General features: G+C 52.6%; 2 protein-coding genes across 4 annotated transcripts; one reads left to right on the top strand and one right to left on the bottom strand.

Moving 5' to 3' along the window:
• Positions 1-11,884: 11,884 nt before the first annotated feature.
• Positions 11,885-18,713, bottom strand: CDCA8 (cell division cycle associated 8). 2 transcript variants are annotated; one of them, XM_072885146.1, is made up of 10 exons: positions 18,460-18,712; positions 18,247-18,375; positions 17,910-17,950; positions 17,303-17,378; positions 16,830-16,969; positions 16,449-16,528; positions 16,014-16,112; positions 15,695-15,821; positions 15,137-15,223; positions 11,888-14,774 (listed from the first exon to the last, which is right to left on the bottom strand). In XM_072885146.1, the coding sequence occupies exons 1-10, from the start codon at positions 18,539-18,541 to the stop codon at positions 14,730-14,732; spliced, it is 906 nt and encodes a 301-aa protein (XP_072741247.1). In that variant the 5' UTR covers positions 18,542-18,712; the 3' UTR covers positions 11,888-14,729. The 2 variants fall into 2 exon arrangements, with proteins under 2 accessions (XP_072741248.1, XP_072741247.1); XM_072885147.1 differs by lacking the exon at positions 16,014-16,112 and having other exon boundaries at positions 11,885-14,774; positions 18,460-18,713.
• On the top strand, positions 18,061-20,424 carry AIRIM (AFG2 interacting ribosome maturation factor). Of its 2 annotated transcripts, XM_072885149.1 has the most exons (4): positions 18,061-19,053; positions 19,138-19,317; positions 19,396-19,514; positions 19,914-20,424. In XM_072885149.1, exons 1-4 carry the CDS (start codon positions 18,791-18,793, stop codon positions 19,979-19,981), a joined length of 630 nt encoding a protein of 209 aa, XP_072741250.1. In that variant the 5' UTR covers positions 18,061-18,790; the 3' UTR covers positions 19,982-20,424. The 2 variants fall into 2 exon arrangements, with proteins under 2 accessions (XP_072741250.1, XP_072741249.1); XM_072885148.1 differs by having other exon boundaries at positions 19,138-19,514.
• Positions 20,425-21,151: the final 727 nt, after the last annotated feature.

Raw genomic sequence — 21,151 nt, 5'->3', positions numbered from 1 at the left:
CCGCGCTGCGGGAGGGGCCCAGCACACGGGTCCCAGCCAAGGGCTCTCCTTCCCCGACGCGCTCCTCCAGCAGAAGGATCGCCTCAGCCCTGTCTTCTTATCACGAGCTACCACAATGTCCGCATCTATCCTTTTCACCCCACAGGCAGTATTTTGACTTCTGGAATTCATCTTACCTACCAAGGGACTCTAAATATATCCCAGACAATTTCCTTTCCTCATTTTTACTAATCTCTTTTGGCCTTAAATTAGTTTTTGAAAATATGTATTAGGATGATAGGCTTTTTATCACAGCTGATAGACAATATTCATCACGCCTGCGTCCTAATCCTCACAACACACACACATTCATTACGGGAGCCCTGCATCTATTTTAACAGCACTTAATTCATTACCACTCCATTACTGCCTGTGCATGCTCCCCACAACAACTTTACCGGCCATTTGTCACCCGGTCCCAGCGGGTGCTGCGGGCGGCTCCGGTCCCCACCCCGCGTAGCCGCGGCGGCTCCTCAAGCCGCGGGACAGGATGGAACAGCCCCGCTCAGAGCGCGGCGGGTGGAGGATGCCGCCGTCCCCCACACACGAGCAGGGCTTGCTCCAGAAGCCTCGGGGAGGTGATGGGGAAGAGCCGAAGTTAAAAAGCCCTTTTCCTGCCCAGGATCCCTTTCTCTGCTCGCTGGGCTGTGAGCGTGGGGGGCGGCCACAGCCCCCGTGGGCACAGCGAGGCCGAGGCGATGCGCTGGGGCTGTGCAGGCGCGTCCTCCCGTCCCCGAGCCCTGGAGAGACCGAACCGGGAGCGATGAGACAGCCCCGTGCAGGAGACGGACGGTGCTCGGTCAGGGACCCCAGGGCCCAGGGGATGAACCTGCCGGCAGAGCCCGCTGCAGCAGCGGCTCCTCTAGAACAACTACTACAGCAAATCCCAGCTTTGCAAGAAACCTCGCTGTAAGCAGAGGCCTAAGCATCAGGTCAGATGAGGAGCCACGATGCCCGCCCTGGGCCAGAGCCGAGAGCAAGAAGAGGAAGCGACACGATCTGGGGAGCAGTGACAAAGAGGAAAATCACCGAAGCCTGAGAAACTCAGCAAGCTGCATTACAATGAGTGTTGCAGAGATGGTGAAGCTGCAACATCTGTCGTGTCCTGGGAGCGCCAAGTTGTCCACTCAGCAAAAAATAAATCTCGTCGGGCTAGCTGTGCGAGACCAAGGACATGGCAACACAGCGCCCTGGTCCCCACGTCAGCTCATCTCACTCTGCACTGTGCCCCTGCCATTAGCCAGAGCGTAGAAGAGTAAGCACAGGATTTACACCCCTCAGCCCACGTGCCAGGAGGTTTATGGCACCGTAAAATGGCTGGGCTCTGAAAAAACCCAGCTGAGCAATTCTGCACGGCCCTGTGGCTTCCAAAGCTGCTTTACGATTCCCCTTTAACGTGACCGATTCCCTTTCACCATACTGGCTGATGAAAAGCATCGCCGGGATGGTGACGGTTCCCTCTTGCCTGGGGCACGGTGGTGCCGGTGCTCCCACCCGGAGCAGGGGAGGTGGGACGAGGGCCGGGCCCCCCACGCTGCCCTTCAGGCTGTGGCCAGGAGCGCTCCCCCTGCCAGTCTCGCAGGCAGGAATTAGCCAGGAAAGGGAGTACCCTGCAACGCGGCTGACACCGCACGTGTGGCCAGCAGAGCGCTGCCATGGAACACCTGCAGAGAAAGAGGCATCAGTAATCTCTGGAGCCAAAAGGCAATTATAACTAGAGCAAATAATTTCAGCCTCTGAACGGGATGAGAATACTGTCTGCGCAGGGAGATCTTGGGAAGCAGGAAAAGCAACATGGTGGTTCTGTATTTAAAAGAGTATTTCTACTTCTAACCAAAAGCAAATTGTTGGTTTTTTTAATACAATACTAGACAAAAAAGAAGAGAAATGGTCTGACTGCAGCATTAAGGTTTAGCCAGAAAAAGGGGTGAGAAGGTAATGCCAGGTCATTACCAGATGCAGTCAGAGAAGAAAAGCTTAGCAGAGATCTTCCTTGGAGCCTGCAAGTCCCTGCCTGGATCAATTAGTTAACGAGTCCTCGGACCACCCTGGCCACAGCCCTGCCTGTACGCTGCCGAGCCCCTGGGCTGCCCGCGCCTGCCCGCACACCCAGCACCCTGGGCCAGGTTTGTCCGGAGCAAAGCTCAGCGAGAGAAGCCCAGTAGAGCTGCCGCAGGCAGGATTCGGCCCGAGAGCCCGCGGGCTCTGCCCTCCAGCACCGGCACCAGTCCCGAGGAGCACAACCCTCGGCTGCGGGATGCGTTTTTGGAAGTGCCGGGTCCCACTGGTGCTGCTCTTGCCTGGCACCGCCGGCACAGCCACAGCCGCAGCCGCAGCCCCTGCCCCGGCACGTCCCCTCTGGACCAGGCAGATGTGCTCCAGACCACCCGTGCCAGCGGAGGCTTTGGGCTCCCCGAGGTGCACTGTCCCGCGTCCCAACCCCTTCCTCCTCGCGGAGGGGTGGCTGCCCTTGGCTGGGGCACTCGCCGGCAGCGCAGGCAGCGGGGCAGGAGCAGAGGTCTCCAGCAGAAACATTAACACTTTGTTAGGACGGGAGGCGTCTGGGGTGTCTCGACACAATGAATTGGTAGGGGGTGAGGGCAGAGGTGCTCTGCTCGGGGCGCGAGGGCCCACCGGGAGCACCCAGCCTCCGAAACCAATTGTGCTGTGCTGCCTCTGCACTCCTGCCTGCGCTGCCTGCTGCTGCCCGCGGCCGGGGCTCGCCTCCCCCAGGGCAGCAGGCAGGGCCCTTCTCGAGGCTCCAGCTCTCTGCACGGAGAAACTTCCTACATCAGACCTTCGATAAGGCAGGAGTGCTGCGGGGAACAGATGGCAAGTGCCAGATGGATAAGGTGTCTGAGGAGGGAGATGTCATTACGTGGAGTGAGCCATAGGCTCCAACGATCCTGCTCCAAACAATCAGCAATTAACTCAGGCTATTAGCATCAAACTTTCTCTCCAAAGTTTCCTCTCTCCTCCCTTTGCCATTGGGCCTCCTCATTTCTAGGTGAGCTGGATATTTGATGAGAAAATGAACCTGTAATTCATTCACAGCAAGATGCCTGGTTCCTCAAACCAGCAAAAAACCACCAGAGGGGTTATTTGCCAAAAATAATGGGATTACTATCGGTCGGCACTGTCCCAAAGGGAAAGGGAAATTGATTCTCTCTTGCAAGGGCTTTTATTTATAGCGAGCAGGAGGAGCCTTGTCGCTGTTTCACCTCGTGCTGGCACAGGCTTGGGACGCGTCCTTCCAGGGGACGCCCGCGGGCAGCACCCTGGGTGCTCCTCACTTCTGCAGGGGTGAGCTGGTGCCTCCTCAGCGCAGAGCGGTGGCAGCGGCCCCTTCCCTGCCGCGGGCTCGGACCCCCGGCTCCACCCTGCCCCGCAGCAGCTTTCCTCGGTGCTCGGAGGGAACACCTCCGCGGCTCCAGCCACACGTCTCCTCCTGCCTCCTCCCTTGTGGCCACCCGCTCTTAAATCCGCCTGCCTCGGGGTGCTGCCGGCTCCTCGGCCGGGCTGGCATTTTGGTGTGCGATGGGGGTTACACCGATGCCAGAGGGGTCCCCGGCCGCCACCGCCCCGCCATGCATGCCTAACACGGGGCGCGGGCATCTTCTAAAGGAGCACCCGGGCGGGAACTATTTGGGTGTTTATGTCTGAAGTAGCTGGGCATTCACATATGAACTAATTGGGCACTTACACAGAAATTAATCTGGCGCTCATGCGTGAAGCACTGCGGACCCTGAAATTTATGCTCAGCACCACCCGACCTCCCCACCGTCGCCTGCACTGCCTTACGGGGCTGAGCCGTGCCGGCCCCGGAGGGGACGTGCCTCCGTCATCCTGGAGGTTCACGCTCGGTGAAGGCTCTGCCGCAATATAGGGCCCAGAAAGGCCTTGCTGCTGTCCCGGGACCTCAGGACGCGTCCGATGTCCAGCAGCTCCGATGCAGCCTCTGAGCAGCTCTGCTCCCCGCCGCTCGCTGCGGGCCTGTACGGTGCTCTCACCGCTACAAGGGTGACTTTGCTCTGCACCGCTTGCTGTAAAGCACAAAGCTCTTGCTTTTCAGGTCTCTGCCCCTTTCTGTCGGGTGGGATAACAGCATCTCTTTTTTTATCTGCAAGAGCTGCTTGGAGCTGGCAGGACTTGGAGCTGGCAGCTCTTGGCAAGTGGTTTCCTTGTCCGGCAGGTTCCTCTGGAGCTGCATCTCCCGTCATCTTTGTGTGCAATAATCGAACAGCAGAAAGAGAAAGCGGGAGCGTTTGTGAGCGTGCACAAGCCGAGTGCTCGGCCCTGCCCTGGCCAAGCTTCCCTCCCGGGCCGCGTGCTCCAGCCAGAAGCATTTTCAATTGCACTTTCCATCTGGCATTGATTACTGTCCAATTTCTTGTACCTTCATTTGAGCCAGCAGAGGCAGGCTGACTGACATTGAGGGGGAACGACTCCTCAGATCCCATCAATCAATTGTCATCAGGATCCAGCTTCCCAGGCTCCCGGGCCACAAGGTCACCCTCGGTGGGAAATCAGCTTTCCGTCTGAAGCAGAGCCCTCCTCACGCCCCTCTCCTCCCGCACCCCCGGCTCTGCTGCACGGCGGGCGGGGAGGAGACCGACCTGCGAGCTGCCCCTACTCGCTGCCCCCTCCATCCCGCCTCCGGACAGACCGTTTCGGGGATAAGCGGGAAGAAAATTCACAACTTTTTTTTCAGGAAATAGTGAGACAACACACAGGAACATCCCACAGTGCCAGCTTACACCCAGGGCACCGTGCTCGGGTCCCCGCTCCTCACAGGTGCGCCGGCCGGCGCGGAGGCACCTCTCCCGGCGCGTGCCAGGGCGGGGGCCGTGCCCTCTCCCCGCAGCGCCAGGCAGGCACACACATCCCCGCCGTCCCCCCGCCGGGGACGGGCTGCCGGTCAGGCTCAGCGAAAGCCATCAGCCCTGCGCGAGGCAGGGAGGTGGGCAGCGAGCGCTCAAGTGGCCACACTGGCCTGGCACCGAGCGGGGAGCATGAGCCTTTCTCTCGGGCTCCTGGCACTCGGCTGTTCGGCAGCAGCTTTTCCTTAGGGAAAGCCGCAAGCGGTTAAAGGAAGGGGCTGCTCTGCTCGGCGGCTCAGCACTGGCTCAGCCTCTCGGCGGAGAGCTTTCCACCGCTGCAGCTGAGCAAGGAGAACACCCGGAACTGCAACCCGCCACGAGGCACGAACTCAGCCCATCGCTTCTCTAGCTGGGATTTAAAGCCCGACTGTTTCCTGCTGCATTAATTTCTCTGATGTGGGCGTACACTGAGCTCCCACACCTCCCAGGCAGCGAGGAGCCAAACGCGCCGGGGCTGGGAGCAGGAGCTCGGGGTCTGCTGAGCTTCACTCACCTCCCTCCTCCAGGGAAAACCACCTTTCCTGGTTACAGCCCTTCCTGCAAACCGTGTGTCTGCTCAGAGCCCCGGCACCAGGAACCATGAACCGGCCGGTGGTCTGGATCCGTCCTTCGCTGTTTGCGTGGATGAGCCAAAGCCACCCGACAGCGGGGAGAGGCACAAACAGGGTCGCCCAAGCCAGCTCTTCCCTCCTCGTTTGCACACCCGGGAAGGCTGAACTGAGCGAGATACGCCTCCGTCACTAATGCACGCTGCGGCAATGGAACGAAATCCACTTACTGCTCACAGAAGGCATCACTTGCAGATGCCCATCGCATCAAATTACTCTGCAATTAGCGTTCTTCATGAAGGTGAACTGAGGCCCTTTGCAGAAGGGAAGGCCTAGAAAGATAGAGCGCAGCAGTCGTGTTTCCTAAAGGAAACCAAAGAAACAATCTCCCAAGCCGGATTTAATTGCTGTAACAGCAACCGCACAGAGCCCTCGGCGGGGCAGCGGACAGGCTCTGCCGTCACCACTCGCTGCCAGCCAGCCCTGCCACGGGGACCGGCCCCGGCTGGGCACCGCCAGAGCTGGGTGTCAGGGTGAGGGCTGGCCGGGGCCGCAGCAGGACGGCGGGTACGAGAGGTGCGGGGCTCCGGTGACACAAGCAGGGACAAGCAAAAGGAGGGACACCCGACACGTGCTGCCTGCTCGCCCCCAGGACCCGCCGGGCTGGCGGCAGGCCTCTGCCCTGCCTGCTCTGCAACACGCTCCTGCCTCTCGCCCTTCCACCAGCGTTTGCCGGCCCGTCCTCCTCCCCGGCCGCGCAGTGCTTAGCGATGGGCTGGCTCTTCTTAAACCCAGCGACTCTCCCTGCTGATGAGGCCCTGCCAGGAGCTCCCCGCCTGCCCGTCGCAGCCCCAGAGCTGCGCTGCCAGATGCTGCCTGTATTCTGCAACGTTGGCCGGGAGAGGCTGCAATTAGTGCTCAACCCCCTGATGCTATTTTTATGAGTGATGCAGGACAAGGATAAATTGTCCTTTTCCACTGGCTTTGTGCTTGACACTAAGGATCGACAGTCACTTCCCCCACCCCATCCCCTCGATTCGGGGGCTGCAGCCGGGTCCCAGCACTGCTCGGGGCTCCTGAGCTCGTGCCCAGGGAAGGGGTTGCAACAGCAGCCGAGATCTTATTAACATTTCCAGTTACTACCTCACAGCAAAGGAATTAATTTCAAGTTGTGTACGAAACATGTCAGCTTCCCTGATCAGTGTAGCCCTGTGCAAAATCAGCAGGGTTTGTACTTTATAAGGAAGATTGACCCACAACTAGTAAATATTGATTTTTCCCTTGAAAGCTGCTCTCAGCCAGTTGCTGCAGGGCTGCGTGACACCAGCAGAAGAGCAGACAACAGACGCTGTTAGAGCATATCTTACAAGAGCATATTTTCTCTTCATGAAAATAATCGTGGCTGCAGCTCAAGGTCCTCTCTCGGGGAGCACTTCGGCAGCGATGGCTCCTGCTCCAGAGCTGCTGGGAGCAGAGCCTGCACGCTCTCATGCCCTAAACACCTCGCACCCTCCTGTTTCCCCAAGTACCCTCTTCCACGGAGGTGCGCGAGTGTGACTGCACCTGTAGCGACTCAGGGAGCACCCTGGGGCCGCGTCCCTTGCTGGGACCCTGGGCAGGAGCAGCCTGAGCCCAACGCGGGAGCGTCCTCCCGTGGGAGCGGGTGTCGGGCACCGGGAATCGCTCCCTTCCCTTTGCTCTCTCCCACAGTGATTTCTGGCTCTAGAGGGGCCTTTGCCCGTTCCTTGGGAGGCAGAGGCAGCCCCCGCTCCCCCTGTGCAGGGCCCGGCGCTGGGGTGAGGGGCTGGGCTGGTGGGACAGGCGCTGCCCTGGCCACGCTCCTCGGCACGGCCGGGCTGAGGGGCGGCAACCGAATGCGGGGACATGACTTCCCTATTAACTGTCTCACCCTTACTACGGGAAATTAGTTTAATTACATTGTAGCAGGCAATAAATATTTCCCTGGAGAGACAGGGATGGTGCCTGGGATTTTGGTCTCTGTGTGCAATGTTAAAATTAGCGATTCTGTCCAATCCCATTTTTCAGTGTAATAATGCTTCTGGGCGAGAGGAGTGTAAAGCTCTGTGGCTTACGGGCACTAATTTTCTGAGATAAATAGAGAATTTCATCCCCACTCTCATCAGAGCTAGGGATGAAATTGCTCTGAAGTCCGCACCCTGTAAGCTCTGTTCCCCACTGCTGTATTTTAAGAGGACATTTATGCTTTCCCCAGCTCCGATGTGACAGCCAAGCAGTGGCACCCTGCAATTCCACAGCAAGGTCCAGCCACATCAGTTTTCATATTATCTTGCTGTAAACGAGAGTCACTGGACGATATGGATCTGATTTGCAGCACAGCTGTGAAAGAAATCCTGCCTTTAAGAAAGCTACCATCTATGAATAAATTGGATATACTTATTTTGGTGTCCTGACAGGCTCAAACTTTCAGTTGTGAGGCTGTGAAAGCCAAGACCCAGCCTGCCTCATGAGCACCTCTCAGGGAAGGAAATATTTGCTGTACACCTCAGGAAGGGGCTCACAAGGGTGTCCTTGCCGGAGGGCACTTGGCACACCCGGCTTTCTCACCCTGCAGGGACGGCACCGCAGCCGAAGGGGAGCTGGGCTCACAGTTCCCCTTCCAGAGGGCTGGACTATTTGGGCGATCAGCTTCCCCCTCCGTCCTCGCAGGCGGCAGACCCTCACTCAGATCCAGGCAGCAAAGGCTGGCGCTGCCGCAGGGAGGGCAAAGCCCTCCTCGTTTTGCCAGTCGGCTGTGGGCAGGACCCGCAGGGACGGGCTGTGACCGGATGCCATCCTCCTTACCGCTGCGCTCATGGCCACGCAGGAGTAACAGCGGTGGACCAGAGGACAGCAGGTACCGCACACGGGACAACCCCTTCCTCTAAGGGCCTCACCACAGAGCAGCACAGCTTCCCAGGAACTTGTCTGTATCATCAACAAGTTTCCTACCCAGAAGCTAAGCTGCAGCCCCTCTGGCTCCTTATACAACTTCCCCAAGACTGAATCTTGCCAACCAACATATCCCTCCCTCCTAAGCCATCAGGTACTTGCCAAGAGACCACTCATCCCATCTCTGAGCATAGACGCACGCGGGAGGGCAAGCAGGCATTGCAGCAAGGCACTCCCACCACGCACCTCCAGGATTCACCCGGAGTCCTGCAGCACAATCAATTAGAGGAACACGAGCTGCAGCTCAGTCCATGGCAAACAACAGCGTTTGATTTGTTTCCTGGAATCCCCGTCGCACGCAGTGACACGCGATACGGGATCAGCTGAAAGGCTGTAAGGTCCCACAGGGAACATCACGTTACGGCAGACGGTGATGGGCAGAGCCGGGCTGACTGAAGCAGCGCGGACATCGTTAAACACTGCACAGCACGGCTTCCCTGCGGCGAGACGCCAGCCTGGAAAACCCACCACCACTCACATCTTCTAATTAATACATTTTACCTAATTGAGTGCCCAACTGTTAAATGATGTCAGTCAGGTTAATTAAATGTTAAATCTTTCTCAGTTAGCAAAAAACCAACCAAACAAAAAACCACCCACCAAACCCTCCCACCAAAAAAGCCCACAAAGAAAGGAGATAAAAAAAGCAAGTTAAAGAAGCTTAAGCAGCGTTGCCAGGCTGTGCCCCCTGCTGATAAGGGGTAATTCAAGCCTTGTAACTCTGCTCTCCGAGGATCCATTCCATCAGCAGCCACAGAGGGAGAGGTTTGAGGAGCCACAGGAGGCAGCTACAGAGCTGAATCCCTGTGCTCACCTCTGCTCCATCCTTCTTCTCTTTCCACGGGTGGACTCGCAGGTCTTCAGTGCGGAGACCACTTACCTGTCTGCGACGGGAGTCCGACACTGTGCCAAGGAACACCACCGGCTGGGCCTCCTCATCGCCGTGTTGCAATCTGCCAACAGCCATCAGCATCGCTGACTGTGGTTCCAACCAGCGCGTTCCCCTTCGGCAGAAGGGGGTGAAGAGCAAGGTGAGGAACCAGCCGGCCACGTCTTGCGATTTGTGGACCAGGCAGGAAGGCAGCTGGCAGCAGACCTGGGATCCATGGACTCGTCTCCCTGATGGAGATTATCTTTTTGCGTCATTAAAAACTGCACATTGCTCAGCTGTGACCTGCTGGAAGGAGGACTCCAGTCAGAGCGGAGCCAGAGTGCAGTGTCCCAGCTGCAGGCAGGTGGCATGGAAACACACGCTGGGATGGAGTGGAGAGAGCACCCGTCCCCACTGAGAAAAGCCACCGAAAGCTGAGCCCTTATCGAAGGGAGCGGTATCACGAATCACGGACTTGACACTAGGAGCTTGAACTTCTCACCGGTCCCCAGACTGTCCTCTCCGATTCGCTGAGATACGGGAGCTGTTGAAAAGTCAGTTTGTGCACACTCTAGGACAATTTGTCCTATTCATTAAGCAAATAATGTCTTTTTTGAAAATACCGTTTTCTTGTTATTTCCCTGGCCCCTGAAGACTTATCTGTGTTTTCAAAATGACTCACAAATACCACAAATGGATGAATTTTTGGTGTGCAGAATATCTTTCCTGCTAGCTGCAGACACTGCAATTGAACATAAAATTTGGAGATGCAGCCTGTTCAACCAAACTCACCAAAATGGCAGGAGTTTCCAGGTATGCATTTCACCTTTGAATTTGCAGTTCTCCCAACCACTTCTGTAGAGAAGAGAAACGACTTATGAACTCCTCCATGCCTCTTTCAGTGATGCTAAGGAATACTTCCCCTTCTTATGCCTTCAGCTGACCCAGGAAACATGGATTTCTGGTGGAATTATACAGGTCAGCTGGAGGAGTTGCATGTGCTGTCCTGCACCTTCAAATCAAAAACTCCCGCATGAAAAAAATTGCCTAGAGACAGCTCTAATTTCTAAACTATCATCCCTTCTATCAGCAAGCAGGGAATTGTTATCTATTTATTTCTTACAATGTCACCGAATCAGTGACCACCTGCAAGGTGTCCATGATGATAAACGCTTGCTTTGTATACAGAGCTATTTCTGACAATGCTTGATAGTGCACATCTATCAAATTGCCTGGCAGAGCCACCTATTAGGATCATTATCTAACACAGTCCCTGTGTGGGAGTTCAATGTCAGCACATCCTGGGGAAGGTACCTCACCGCGTACCTATTCTGCTCATTATTTCTCTAGATTAATAGTTTCACATTCCCATTATGAATTTGGGCTGAACTTTGGAGTTCTCGCACCCAGAGCAAAGCTGTAGCACAAGCACCGAGACCCCCGAGCGTCCTCCCAGCGCAGAGCGCGCTGCTGCACCGGCTTGGTGCGAGCGGGAGCTCCTGCCTGCAGGGTCGGCTGGCTGAGCCCCGTGCCAGGGAAGGCAGGAATGCTCTTCTCCCCGCAAGACTGTAGCTACCCAGCGCTATAAAAGCCCTGGTGAAACACGGACACACCCTGCTACTTGCTTGCTCTTGCTGGGTCTGTGCTGCTGAAACCACCAGCTCTCCTTCTGCGGCTTGCTCTGTCCCAAGGGAAACTTCTTTTGAAAGAGCTCTGGTTCAGGCAGGAGTTTTGATCTTAAAAAGTCAGTGCTCAGCAATCCGTTAGCACACCGTGGCCATTACTCCCCAAACCACCCTTCCTACAAGAAAGCCACAGCTCTCAGCCCTGGGCAATATTCATCATGACTGAAATTACAACCAGGAAAACCACTTTTTCTCATGGAACCAGCCGCAAAACATGGGGGCCTTAATTCCTTCTGCAGAGCCTCACCTATTAACACAGAACACAGGCCCCTGGAGGTCACGTAGTTCAGTTCCTGGGAGGCACACACGCAAAAGCGATATTCTGAGAAGGCATCTCAATGTCCTCTAGCCTTTCCCCTCAAGACTGGCTCTGTTGAGAGGACAGTCCCTGAAGCCATGCCCACAGCGTCTCAGACCTAGCAGCAGCTCAGGTGACACAAGCTAACGTCAGTCTCTTTCTGTAGGCCGAACTGCTCCGGCCAGTGATGGATGCAGCCCCTTCCAACCTGACAGAACAGTTATTTTCCTATGTTGCTTTTTATTTCCCGTCACCCAGTTTAAAGAGCAGTTCAGACTATAGCCAGGCTAGCATACAAATAATATACAAACAAAACCTCCCCCAAATCCACAAAAAAGTCAGCTAGCTTCCCTGTGTTGCCCCAGTAATCCTTGAACTGAATAGAAGAGGGAGGTTCTAGCTTTGTTAAACAAAATGCAACTGCCGTGTAACGTGCAAAAGGGCCAGAAGTGATGCCAACAATTTACGCGAGCAATAAAACTGCAGAAAAATGAACTACTGCTTACCCATGGTGCAGGCAGCATGCAAAATGGATTTAGGTGATGAACCTGTTTCACTATTAGCTGCCAGATGGCTTTAATTCATGTCAGATACAATTAACTCACTCTGACAATTGGAAAAGGAAGCTTGAATATTAACAGCATTGTTGGTTGCATTGCGCTGGGAACACCATGCTCCGGCAGTACCACCTCTGCCAAGAGGGAACTTGAGCTACGCAGCCTCCACACTCTACAGAGCAAATTCAGCACACAGACAACCCAAACGGGTACAAACCGAAATGCAGCCATAACCCCTGCCAAGTTCTACAGATTCTGCTTCTTCCAGTCAGCCAGGCGCTCAACATTACTTTGCAAGCATTTTTTTTTGCTGTAGGCATAAATAATGTGTTAACCCCAATAATAGCACTAATACGGTCTTTCATCCTCCAGAAGAACCAGGAATGTATAGCACATACGTGTAGAGTTAGAAACAAAGGTGTGCCTCTGCTGTTGGAGAGCTGGGTAGGCAGGCGTGCAGGGACACAAGGCTTTCACGTCTGCGTTGGAGAAGTCTGTGGAAGCAGTCAAGTCATATCTGCATCTCCTTAGCGCTCAAGACTCATTAATCTAGAGGAATAGTACTACTGTCTAGTACTAGCAAAAACATTCATTCCTGGATTTACTAAGTAATAATACCATACCTCAGCACTAAACAGGCCAAAATGGCTGATAGCATAACAAGCGTGTCAACGCAGGGCCTTAAAATTGTAACTAGAGCTTTTGAAAGCAGACAGTATTAACAGAAGAATTCTCCAGGCTAGCTAAGCCTTTTAGCTCATTTTTTTCCTGGTAAAGACATGTTTAAAGCAGAATCTAGACTTACACATCTGTATCCAAGCAAGTGTGTTACAGTTTTATTTACAGCTTAGCTAATTGTTTTTCATTAATATGTTACAGAATTCATCAACGACAGCAAGGCAAGTGTACTAGTAGCTTAGCAGTTTACAATATTGCCACCTGCAGTTAGGACTGAGAAGCTGCCAAAACCTCTTAAATGGTGATTTCCAAATACATGGTATATTTGAGGTTTGCGTTACAGTGGCATGCTTGCTTTTTAAAGGAAATTCATGTCTGAATGCTGTTCTACAAACTTCCTCCCATACCATAGGCTGCAAAGATTTATGCCAAAGCATAAGTTACCTCTGATAGCAGCTTTTCCCAGTCTTCCTCCTTAATCATGCTGTAGGCTCTGCTTTTGCCAAAAGCAGAACTTTTCCAAACCTAGAAAAATTCCCAAAGTCTCAACATCCTTGTTAACAGCCCCTTCAAAGAGGCTTAAATCAAGGACAAAAAAATATTTTTGGAAAGGACAGTGCACCAGCTAACAAAGAAACAGGCTTATTTTTGAAAAAAATTCTTAGACAAAGTTAGAGAAGCAAAGTTCTTTACTCAGAATGCTCTCTTAACATGCCAATGAAAATGTTCTCATGTTAGCTTCCCTGATGAAACAGAGGAAGGAGTATCAGGTTGTCTATTGCAGATGCCATTTTACATGTTTGACTTTGTACGATCCATACAGAATAATGCTTCAGGAATCGAAGCGAACCACGCTTTTAAGGGATTCCATATCTTAGTTCAACAGACAAGAGAAGTGTCCTCTCCCATCCTGTACCAGACACAAAGATTCACAATAAAAATGAAACCCTGGGTTTTGAGTGAGAGGAGTCTTCTACATTTTAAGACTTTATGCCATCTTCCCCCAGAAAGCTTGTGCTCCATAGAGAGCTCTGCTTTTCCAAGCTGTTGAAAAATAAGACAGTGGTTGTAGGAAAGCAAATACAAGACTTCTTCCCTGCTTTATTTTGCAAGGAAGTGTTAAGCCAGATGAGTGCTCCTGCTTACATTTTAAAATATAAATCCATTAACCCTTTCCCAAGAGGCTACATTTAAAATTGAATTTTTCTGAATTTGAAGTGGAGCGAGGTTTCTCTATTTTCTATAAGCAATGGGGAAAAAAAACCCCAAAACATCAATGACTGAGGAAGTTATTTTGTTCTGTTCAAACAGCATTTATTGGATGTGGCTCTGTCAGAGAAATGCACCGAATCAACTCAATTTAGATGAGAAGAAAGGACAAAACAATGTTTTGACTAGTCCAAGCCTTCTTCTTCCCTGTCTATACTCAGTTCCAGGAGCACTGCTTCTCCTAAAGATTTTGAAGGGGGTGTAGGAAAAGCAAAGTTCTCTCGCATTAGAGATACTCCAGTAGCTCTAAGGTTACTTTCAGCAATCTAGTTGAGCAGCGGTCTAGCTGACTGATTCTGTTAAGTTAAACTACCTGTGAACTTTTATTCCTTTAAAAACAATAAAATGCGTAAGTTCACGATAAAAAACCTCAAAGCCAGGTACAAATACAATGGCTGCTATAAGAACAAAAGGATTGCTATTCATGGCGGCATCATGAACTACAAGCAGCTTTCCATTTAGTCCCAGGCACCAGTAACTTGTCTTTAGGTATCTCAGGCACTATACTGATAGTCACCGCCTTTTAAGCACATTTGCAGAGAAAGGACATGCCTGGAAGGAAGTGCAACAAGTCTGACCTGTTGCTTTCTTTGCCCAGGCAGATACGAACTCTGGTCGCTTGTCGTGTCCACTGCTTATGTCTTCTGCAAGATACCAGAATAGCCTTTCTACCCAGCTTGCTGGCCTGTGAGCCCAAGATAACTGTATCTTGGGCTCAACCTTAAGGGAAATAGGAAATAAAGTATTTTTTTTCCTGAATAAAAAAAATGCAATCTATTCTAATCCCATTATATATTATAGGTAGAAAAATTAGTTCTTAACTTCCATTCTGTAAATTAATGGAAGGACGACACAAATTAGAACAAGAACTAAAGGTAGCAGTCCTAAATGTAACATTCTGTATTTACAGAGGGATGCCAACATTCATTGAGTTTCATCTGTGGGTTTTTGCACCACTGCAAGCTTGTGCAAGACGAACCTAGAAAGAAAGAGAAATTAATCAGTACTCTAAGAGACACTCTAATATCCCACAACCACTTACAACTTCTGCCTGAAGCAGAAGACACTTTCAGTTTTGAAAAACATTGACAATAGTTCATTTTCAGTAAGTGCATGGTTCATCCACAGTTGGTATTAAGCTAGATGCGATGTAAAGCTACTCCCCCTCCTTCCCTTCTCAGTTCATGCTGCTTCTTGACCAGTGACATGAGCCAAAATACAAGACGAGGGGCAGGGAAAGAAAGAGTTTCTATTACAACTCAACAGTCCAGTGACTAATGACAGAGTGACAACACTGCCTTACAACTGCAGGTCATGGTTGATAAAAATACACAGACTTACTGATAGCTTCTTCATAATTCCTTGGGCCTCCGGATTCAGGTGAAGAAGATTCTTCTTGGTCAAATCACTTGCTGTTAAACGAATGCTCTGTGGGGGGGGGGGGGGGGAAAAAACAACCCAAACCAAAACTAAATCTTTGGTTTTCTGTTTGGTCAGCTGCAGTAGCCGGAAGCAGGGGGAAAAAAAAAAAAAGGTAAATAAAACCCAAGCGTACTAGGAGACCACGTACAGGCAGAGAACTACATTCAGCTTGACCAGAAGCTCATCTCATACCTTTCTTGCAGTGCATTAACACATTACTGCCAGCAGAAGCTACTTCAAATGTTACTTAAATGCACAGCGAAACATTATTCTACATTCTGCTTTGACCAGCTTGAACAGCTCCCATTTCTGACTAAAAATCTTTCAAGGTTCTTTTTAAGCTAGATCAATCCCCTGATAAACTGCAGTGGCACAACTAAAGAGACAGGAGTGGATGACTTTAAACTGGCAAGGCCCCCAAGAACTTACAAGCTATTCCTTCAGCACAGATTTTACAGATTAAAGTTTCTGATTTACCTCCCCTCCTCCAACAGGGACTGAAATGAAGATATCGTTGCTGTCGGCAAGGGGGCTGCCGTTGGCAGAGATGGTGTAAACACGTTCATTTACTGCGGGTGTGCGCAAACCCGGTGTCTTGAAAATTCTGAAACAAAAAGTTATAGGTAAGTGATTTCACTGCAATTGCTCACAGCACTTTGACTATAAATCTTTCATTTCAGGTTCAAAGAGTCACTAAGGCTTACGTTGCAAACAGATGACAGATACATACATAAAGCAAATGGCAAGGCATTCCCCTATATAAGAGATGAACAGAGAAATTTACCGGAATACAAACCTGGAATCAAATTTGGGTGTGATCATGGAGGTACCTCCCCGAGCACAGAGATCAACCATTCTACCAGTAGCTGGAGTGATCAAGCTATTTTTGCTTGATCTGTTAAAGGGAAATAAACAAACATCTGCTCATAAGAATACTTTTAACAAACATACAAGCACTATCTTATCAAAGACTTGAACAAGGTTATCACCACAGAAAACCAAAGGTCTTATTAATCAAAAGTAAGCCTCAAAGCTAGGGATAGCTGGTCATCACAGGAGAGGAGGTTGCCCATCTTTCATTCACTGTCAGATCACTGATTTTTTCCTATAGCATGGCACAACTACCTCAACCAGCCTACTAAACCATACTCCGTTCCATTTAAGAGTTATATTAGCATGATACACTTATTCTCCATTTCTGAAATCCAGTGAAAAAGATATCCCCTATTACCTCTTACTCAAGCGCTTCACTCTTGCTGAAGGAGCTCTCCTGCTCCTGGACACTGGCACTTTTTTCATGGATGCCTTCACCTGAAACACACATTACTCACCAAATGAGTTACTTCGCTCTCATGTGACAGCCGAGTCCACCACAAACATGCTTCCATACAAAACGCTGGGCTCAACAGGCTCCTTTTTATGGCACTAGAGTCCACAAACAAACACCATACAAGCTTCTGTGACCTTCTCCTATCGCTAGACGTCTCAGGAAGCGATACCTGCTTTGAAGTCCCCCTCAAGGTATCCTGGACAGCTCTATTATCATGGGCATCATCTCAGTTAAGTAGTTTCTGTCTTGGGAATAAAGTCCTCACAAAGAATAGCTATTTACCTTTCCAGTTCTCGGATTAACGTTTTCGGCTTCTAGCTCTGGAGGACACTGGCTATCATGTTTTGCTTTCTTTGCTAGAGGAAGCAAAGGAGGCTCTGCTTCTTCTTCAATAGCTTCAATATCCTGTTTAGATTTTTCCACTAGAAAGAGAAAGTGTCATCCAGGTTGGAAATAAACAATAACTTTACATTATTACTTAGCAGCGGAGGTAAACAGTAAACAACCACAAGCGTTTTTGGCAACAATTTGCTTCTGAAACCCAAATTCCACTGTAATCCAAATGGTTGACAGAGCATATTTTGAATGTCTTAATAAAATTAAGTGAGCTACTGCAGATAGTAGGGATAAAAGTGGGATTCTTTTCCTGTCTTTAAATATATTGAGGGATGTAAGTAAGAACCGAATTATTATTCACAGTATGTAAACCAACTTTCATCTCACTGAACTCTTCACAATGCTAACAACAAACTGACCTTTCTTGATGATTTTTAAAGGAGTCTGGATAACTTCTGCTGTTAACTTGTTTATTTCTGTTATTTCCAAGTCTGCCTAAAATTAAAAACAGTCACAACACCATTAGGATTATCAGTAGCATATAGTTCTGAGAAATCCAAGTTATAGAGCAAATCCCCAATTCTTTCATAGCAAGAATACCTCCATGTTTTGTTGTGCTCAAACTGGGACCTTCCATGTTATTCTGGAGGTGACACCACCACCTGAGGTCTGCATGCCATTCAGGACGAACGTGCCTTATTTGGCAGCTGCAAGTCTGCTTCACCTACGCCCTGCTGCTCAACCAGTTCAGAACTGCTTTAATTTACTGAAAAGTGCATGTGCTCTCAGGGATCCGGGAGTGCAATCAAGCAGGGAAGGAAAGACTGCCAAGGAGCAGTATGAGCACGCAAACCCTGTATTGGATACAAGGGGCATCCCTCACGGTTAAGCCTTAAAGCCGTGCTTGTGAAAGTATTTATATAACCTCTGCTATTGCAACGCTCCTGGGGACTCAAGAAACCCTTCATTTCCTACCGAGGTACACAACGCCATCAGGAAAGTTTAATATTTATGCTAGGAACCTACCGTTGCTGCCTCTTCCAACACCTTTTTGCTTCCTCCTTTAGCTAAAAAGAAAATAGTTTTAAAAAGTCAATACACGTCTAGGACAGCCGACACAGCATACGTAGACATGCTCTAGTACGTCACCACTAGGGTGCAAAAAACCAGCACAAACCAGTTTTCCCGGCAGCGAGTGAGCAGCCTGAGACAAAGAGAGCAGCGCTTCCCCGCAGCCCCCGGGCCCCTGCTCGGGGGACTCCAGGCAGGGGAGGCTCCGGCTGCCCTTTGTCGCCATCGCTCGTTATTATCTGAGGGAGCGCGTGCCCCCGCCAGCCCGGTCCCGTCCCGCCCCGCCCCGTACCGAAGTAGTCGAGCCAGTTCATCTCGCGGAGCGCCACCGGCAGCCGCAGGATCTCGATGTTGTACAGGTTCTCCACCTCCTTGACGAGGCGCTGCCCGTTCGTCCGCAGCTGCTCGAGCCGGCTCCTCACTGCGGGGACGCACACAGCTCAGTCGCGGCTCCGGGGCCCGCTCCCCGCCGCCGCCCGCCCCGCTCCCGCCGGCCGCGGCCTACCCTCGCGGTCGAAGTCCTTCAAGAAGGCCGCCAGCTTCCTGCCGCGCGCGCTCGCGCCAGCCTTCTTTCGCGCGGGAGCCATGGCGGCGGGGCCGGGCGTCGGTACCGGGAGTCGGTCGGGGCCGGTCGGTCGGTCAGTCAGTCAGTCAGTCAGTCCGTCCGTCGGTCGGTCGGTCGGTCGGAGCCGGTGTCGGGAGCGCCGCCGCCCGCCGCGCGTTCAAACCCAACCGCCGCCGCCGCCCAGCCAATCAGAGCGCGGCGCGGCGCGGCCAATCGGGGCGCGGCGCAATGACGCACGGGCCGGGGAGCGTTTCCGGGTCGGCGGGTCGTCATGGCGGCGGTGGCGGCGCTGGCGGCGGCGCTGCGGGAGTGGGCGGCGGCGGCGGCGGGGCAGGACGCGGCCTGGCGGGCGGCTCTGGCCGCCTGGGCGCCGCTGCTGGGCTCGCTGGCCGGGCTGGCGGCGCAGATGCGGGCGGCGCAGCGGCTGGCGTGGGGCGGGTCGCCGCTGGGCGCCTTCGGCGGCCTGAGGGCGCGGCTGTGGCGGAAGCAGCGCGGCGCGGCCGAGGCGCTGCTGGAGGAGCTCGGCAACCGGCGGTGAGGCGGCGGCAGCGGCGGGGCCGGGCGGGGCGGGGCGGGGCGGCGGGCGCCGCAGCTGAGCGCCCCCGCTTTGCCGTGCAGGGCAGAGCTGCGGGCCGTGCGGGACGCGGTGGGGGCCGGCGTGGCCGGCGTGCTGCGGCTGTACGAGGAGCGGGCGGCAGAGCTGGGGCTGGCGGCGGCCCTGCGGCGCGGGCCGCGCTGCCCCTCGCTGGCTGACGCGCTGGAGGGGCTGCAGGACGTGGAGCGCTACTACCGGCACCTGTATCCTTCTGCGGTGGGGCTCTCCGGGCAGCGCTGGCGGGCGCCTCTTTCTCTTTGTCGTCCTTACCGGGCACGAAGGTACCTGGAGAGCGAGCTCCTCCTGCGCCGCACCAGCTGCGACAGCCTGGCAGAGATGGAAGCCCTCCCACAGTCTTGGGAGAGGATTTTGGAGCGCTACAAGGAAGGCGTCGTCCAAGGTAGTTCCGCATACAGCAGAGCCAGAGGGTCTTTTGTTGCGCTCCGTGCTGACGTGTCAGCCCTGGAGACAGCACGAAGGCCCGGTCTTGCTTGCTGCCTTGGTCTCGGTAGCAGGGGGTGACCTTGCTCAGTTTGCGCTTGTTCTTTGCGACCTGCTCTGAGATCTCGTGAACGACTTCAGTCGTAAATACTCGCCGTCGCACCCTGGGCACAGCTGGAAGCGACATCCTTCCTCGCAGTGTAACAAGGGGCTCAGTCATCCTTTTCACTTGGTCTGCTAAGTCAGCTTTACTTACGTTTTTCTTTATTGCTTTTAGAAACGAGCTAAACTTTTGTGGGTGCAGAATACAGATAAAATGCATTAAGCTAATGGGGTTGGTTTTTTCCTTCCAACTCAGATACGCTTCTTAAGATCTCTCTGTTTGTGGACAACCAGCGAGAGCTGTGCTGCTCACCAGGCTCCTGACAGAGAACGGGAGGGACTGACGTTGACCAGCTTCTACGAGAGTCTGGTACATTCTGAGATGACCACAAGGAGGATGATGAGTTGAGGAAGCTTTGCTGGTGCTTTTTGGAAGCTGAATGAGTTGGGTATGTGGCCTCAGCGGGAAATGCTTGGACTGTTTCATTTTCAAGGGGAAATGGACGTGGTGTCTGACGAAAAGGCTGAGCTGAGCAAGCCTTGAAGATAAGAAGGGAGTCATCTTCAGCCACGGAAGTCATCCTTTTGCCTGACATGCGTACTTGCTATACTGAAAAAAAAGTTGAAACGTACTAACTTACAAAGAAATGGTGAGGTGCGCTGCAAGTAAGTGAGTGTAACGTAAGGTCCAGCAGACTGATGCCATGTAGGAAAGATGTTTGGGTACCACCCTTACAAATAAATAAAAGATGTAAAACCAGCTTGTACCTCGTGCCTCTGAGCAATGTGTTTGCTTTCATTCCACCTGTATATTGAGGAGGAAGGAGCAAATTTGGCTTGAAAATGTAATTATGGAGGTGCACGGACACCGGAGCTCTGACACAGGCAGTCTTCAAGTGTGGTAGCGTATGCTTCTCTGATACCTCTGCTAGGGCGGGTTTAAATCACAGTCTTAAAACTTCATGCTCTATGGCAGCAGCAGCTGCTGACGCTTCTAGGGACATCTTTTATTGGCCATGACACCGATCCTCTGCAACGTTCCCGGAAAGTGGCAGGATGCCTGTCTCTAAATAACGTGTTTGGTAAGAACTGTAGCTTCCCAGAGAGGGCCAAATAAAGAATTGTGCTTGGACAGACAGTGGATGTGCTTGTGCTCCCTGTTTTTGTGGCGAGGCAGGTCTCAAACCCGGGGAGTCCCTCTGACCACCTGAGGGCACTGCTCGACTTGCGGAGAGCGGCGCTGGGGGGGCCTGGGAGACTGCTGGCTCTGCAGGGCTGGGGCTGCCAGTGCTCCCCATCAGCTGGCAGGTCTTCACGGGATGGGGCTTTATATGCAGTTTTAATTGCAAAGAAAAATAACGTCACTCTCTTGGCGCTGGTATGGCTTCCGGGCGTCATGGCTGATGAAATCAGCATTTGCCAAGGGAAGGGTGTTACGCCCGGGGAAGTGAGGCAGGTTCTGCCCCCAGCATGTACGGGGCAAGGGCGCCGGGG

Source organism: Ciconia boyciana, chromosome 21 (assembly GCF_034638445.1).
Source record: "Ciconia boyciana chromosome 21, ASM3463844v1, whole genome shotgun sequence".
NCBI classification, from domain to species: Eukaryota; Metazoa; Chordata; class Aves; order Ciconiiformes; family Ciconiidae; genus Ciconia; species Ciconia boyciana.
This window is presented reverse-complemented; position numbering and strand designations above follow the sequence as displayed.

Excerpts from the sequence above, each read along its gene's own strand:
- CDCA8 (XM_072885146.1), bottom strand. The coding sequence starts at position 18,541 with ATGGCTCCCGCGCGAAAGAAGGCTGGCGCGAGCGCGCGCGGCAGGAAG. Across the intron at positions 15,224-15,694 it reads TCCCTGTTGGAGGAGGGGAG|AGCATTCGTTTAACAGCAAG; the intron begins GTAAATCAGAAA and ends CCCCCCCCACAG. Across the intron at positions 14,775-15,136 it reads GAATTATGAAGAAGCTATCA|GTTCGTCTTGCACAAGCTTG; the intron begins GTAAGTCTGTGT and ends CTTTCTTTCTAG.
- AIRIM (XM_072885148.1), top strand. The coding sequence starts at position 18,791 with ATGGCGGCGGTGGCGGCGCTGGCGGCGGCGCTGCGGGAGTGGGCGGCG. Across the intron at positions 19,054-19,137 it reads GAGGAGCTCGGCAACCGGCG|GGCAGAGCTGCGGGCCGTGC; the intron begins GTGAGGCGGCGG and ends TTTGCCGTGCAG. Across the intron at positions 19,515-19,913 it reads CAAGGAAGGCGTCGTCCAAG|ATACGCTTCTTAAGATCTCT; the intron begins GTAGTTCCGCAT and ends CTTCCAACTCAG.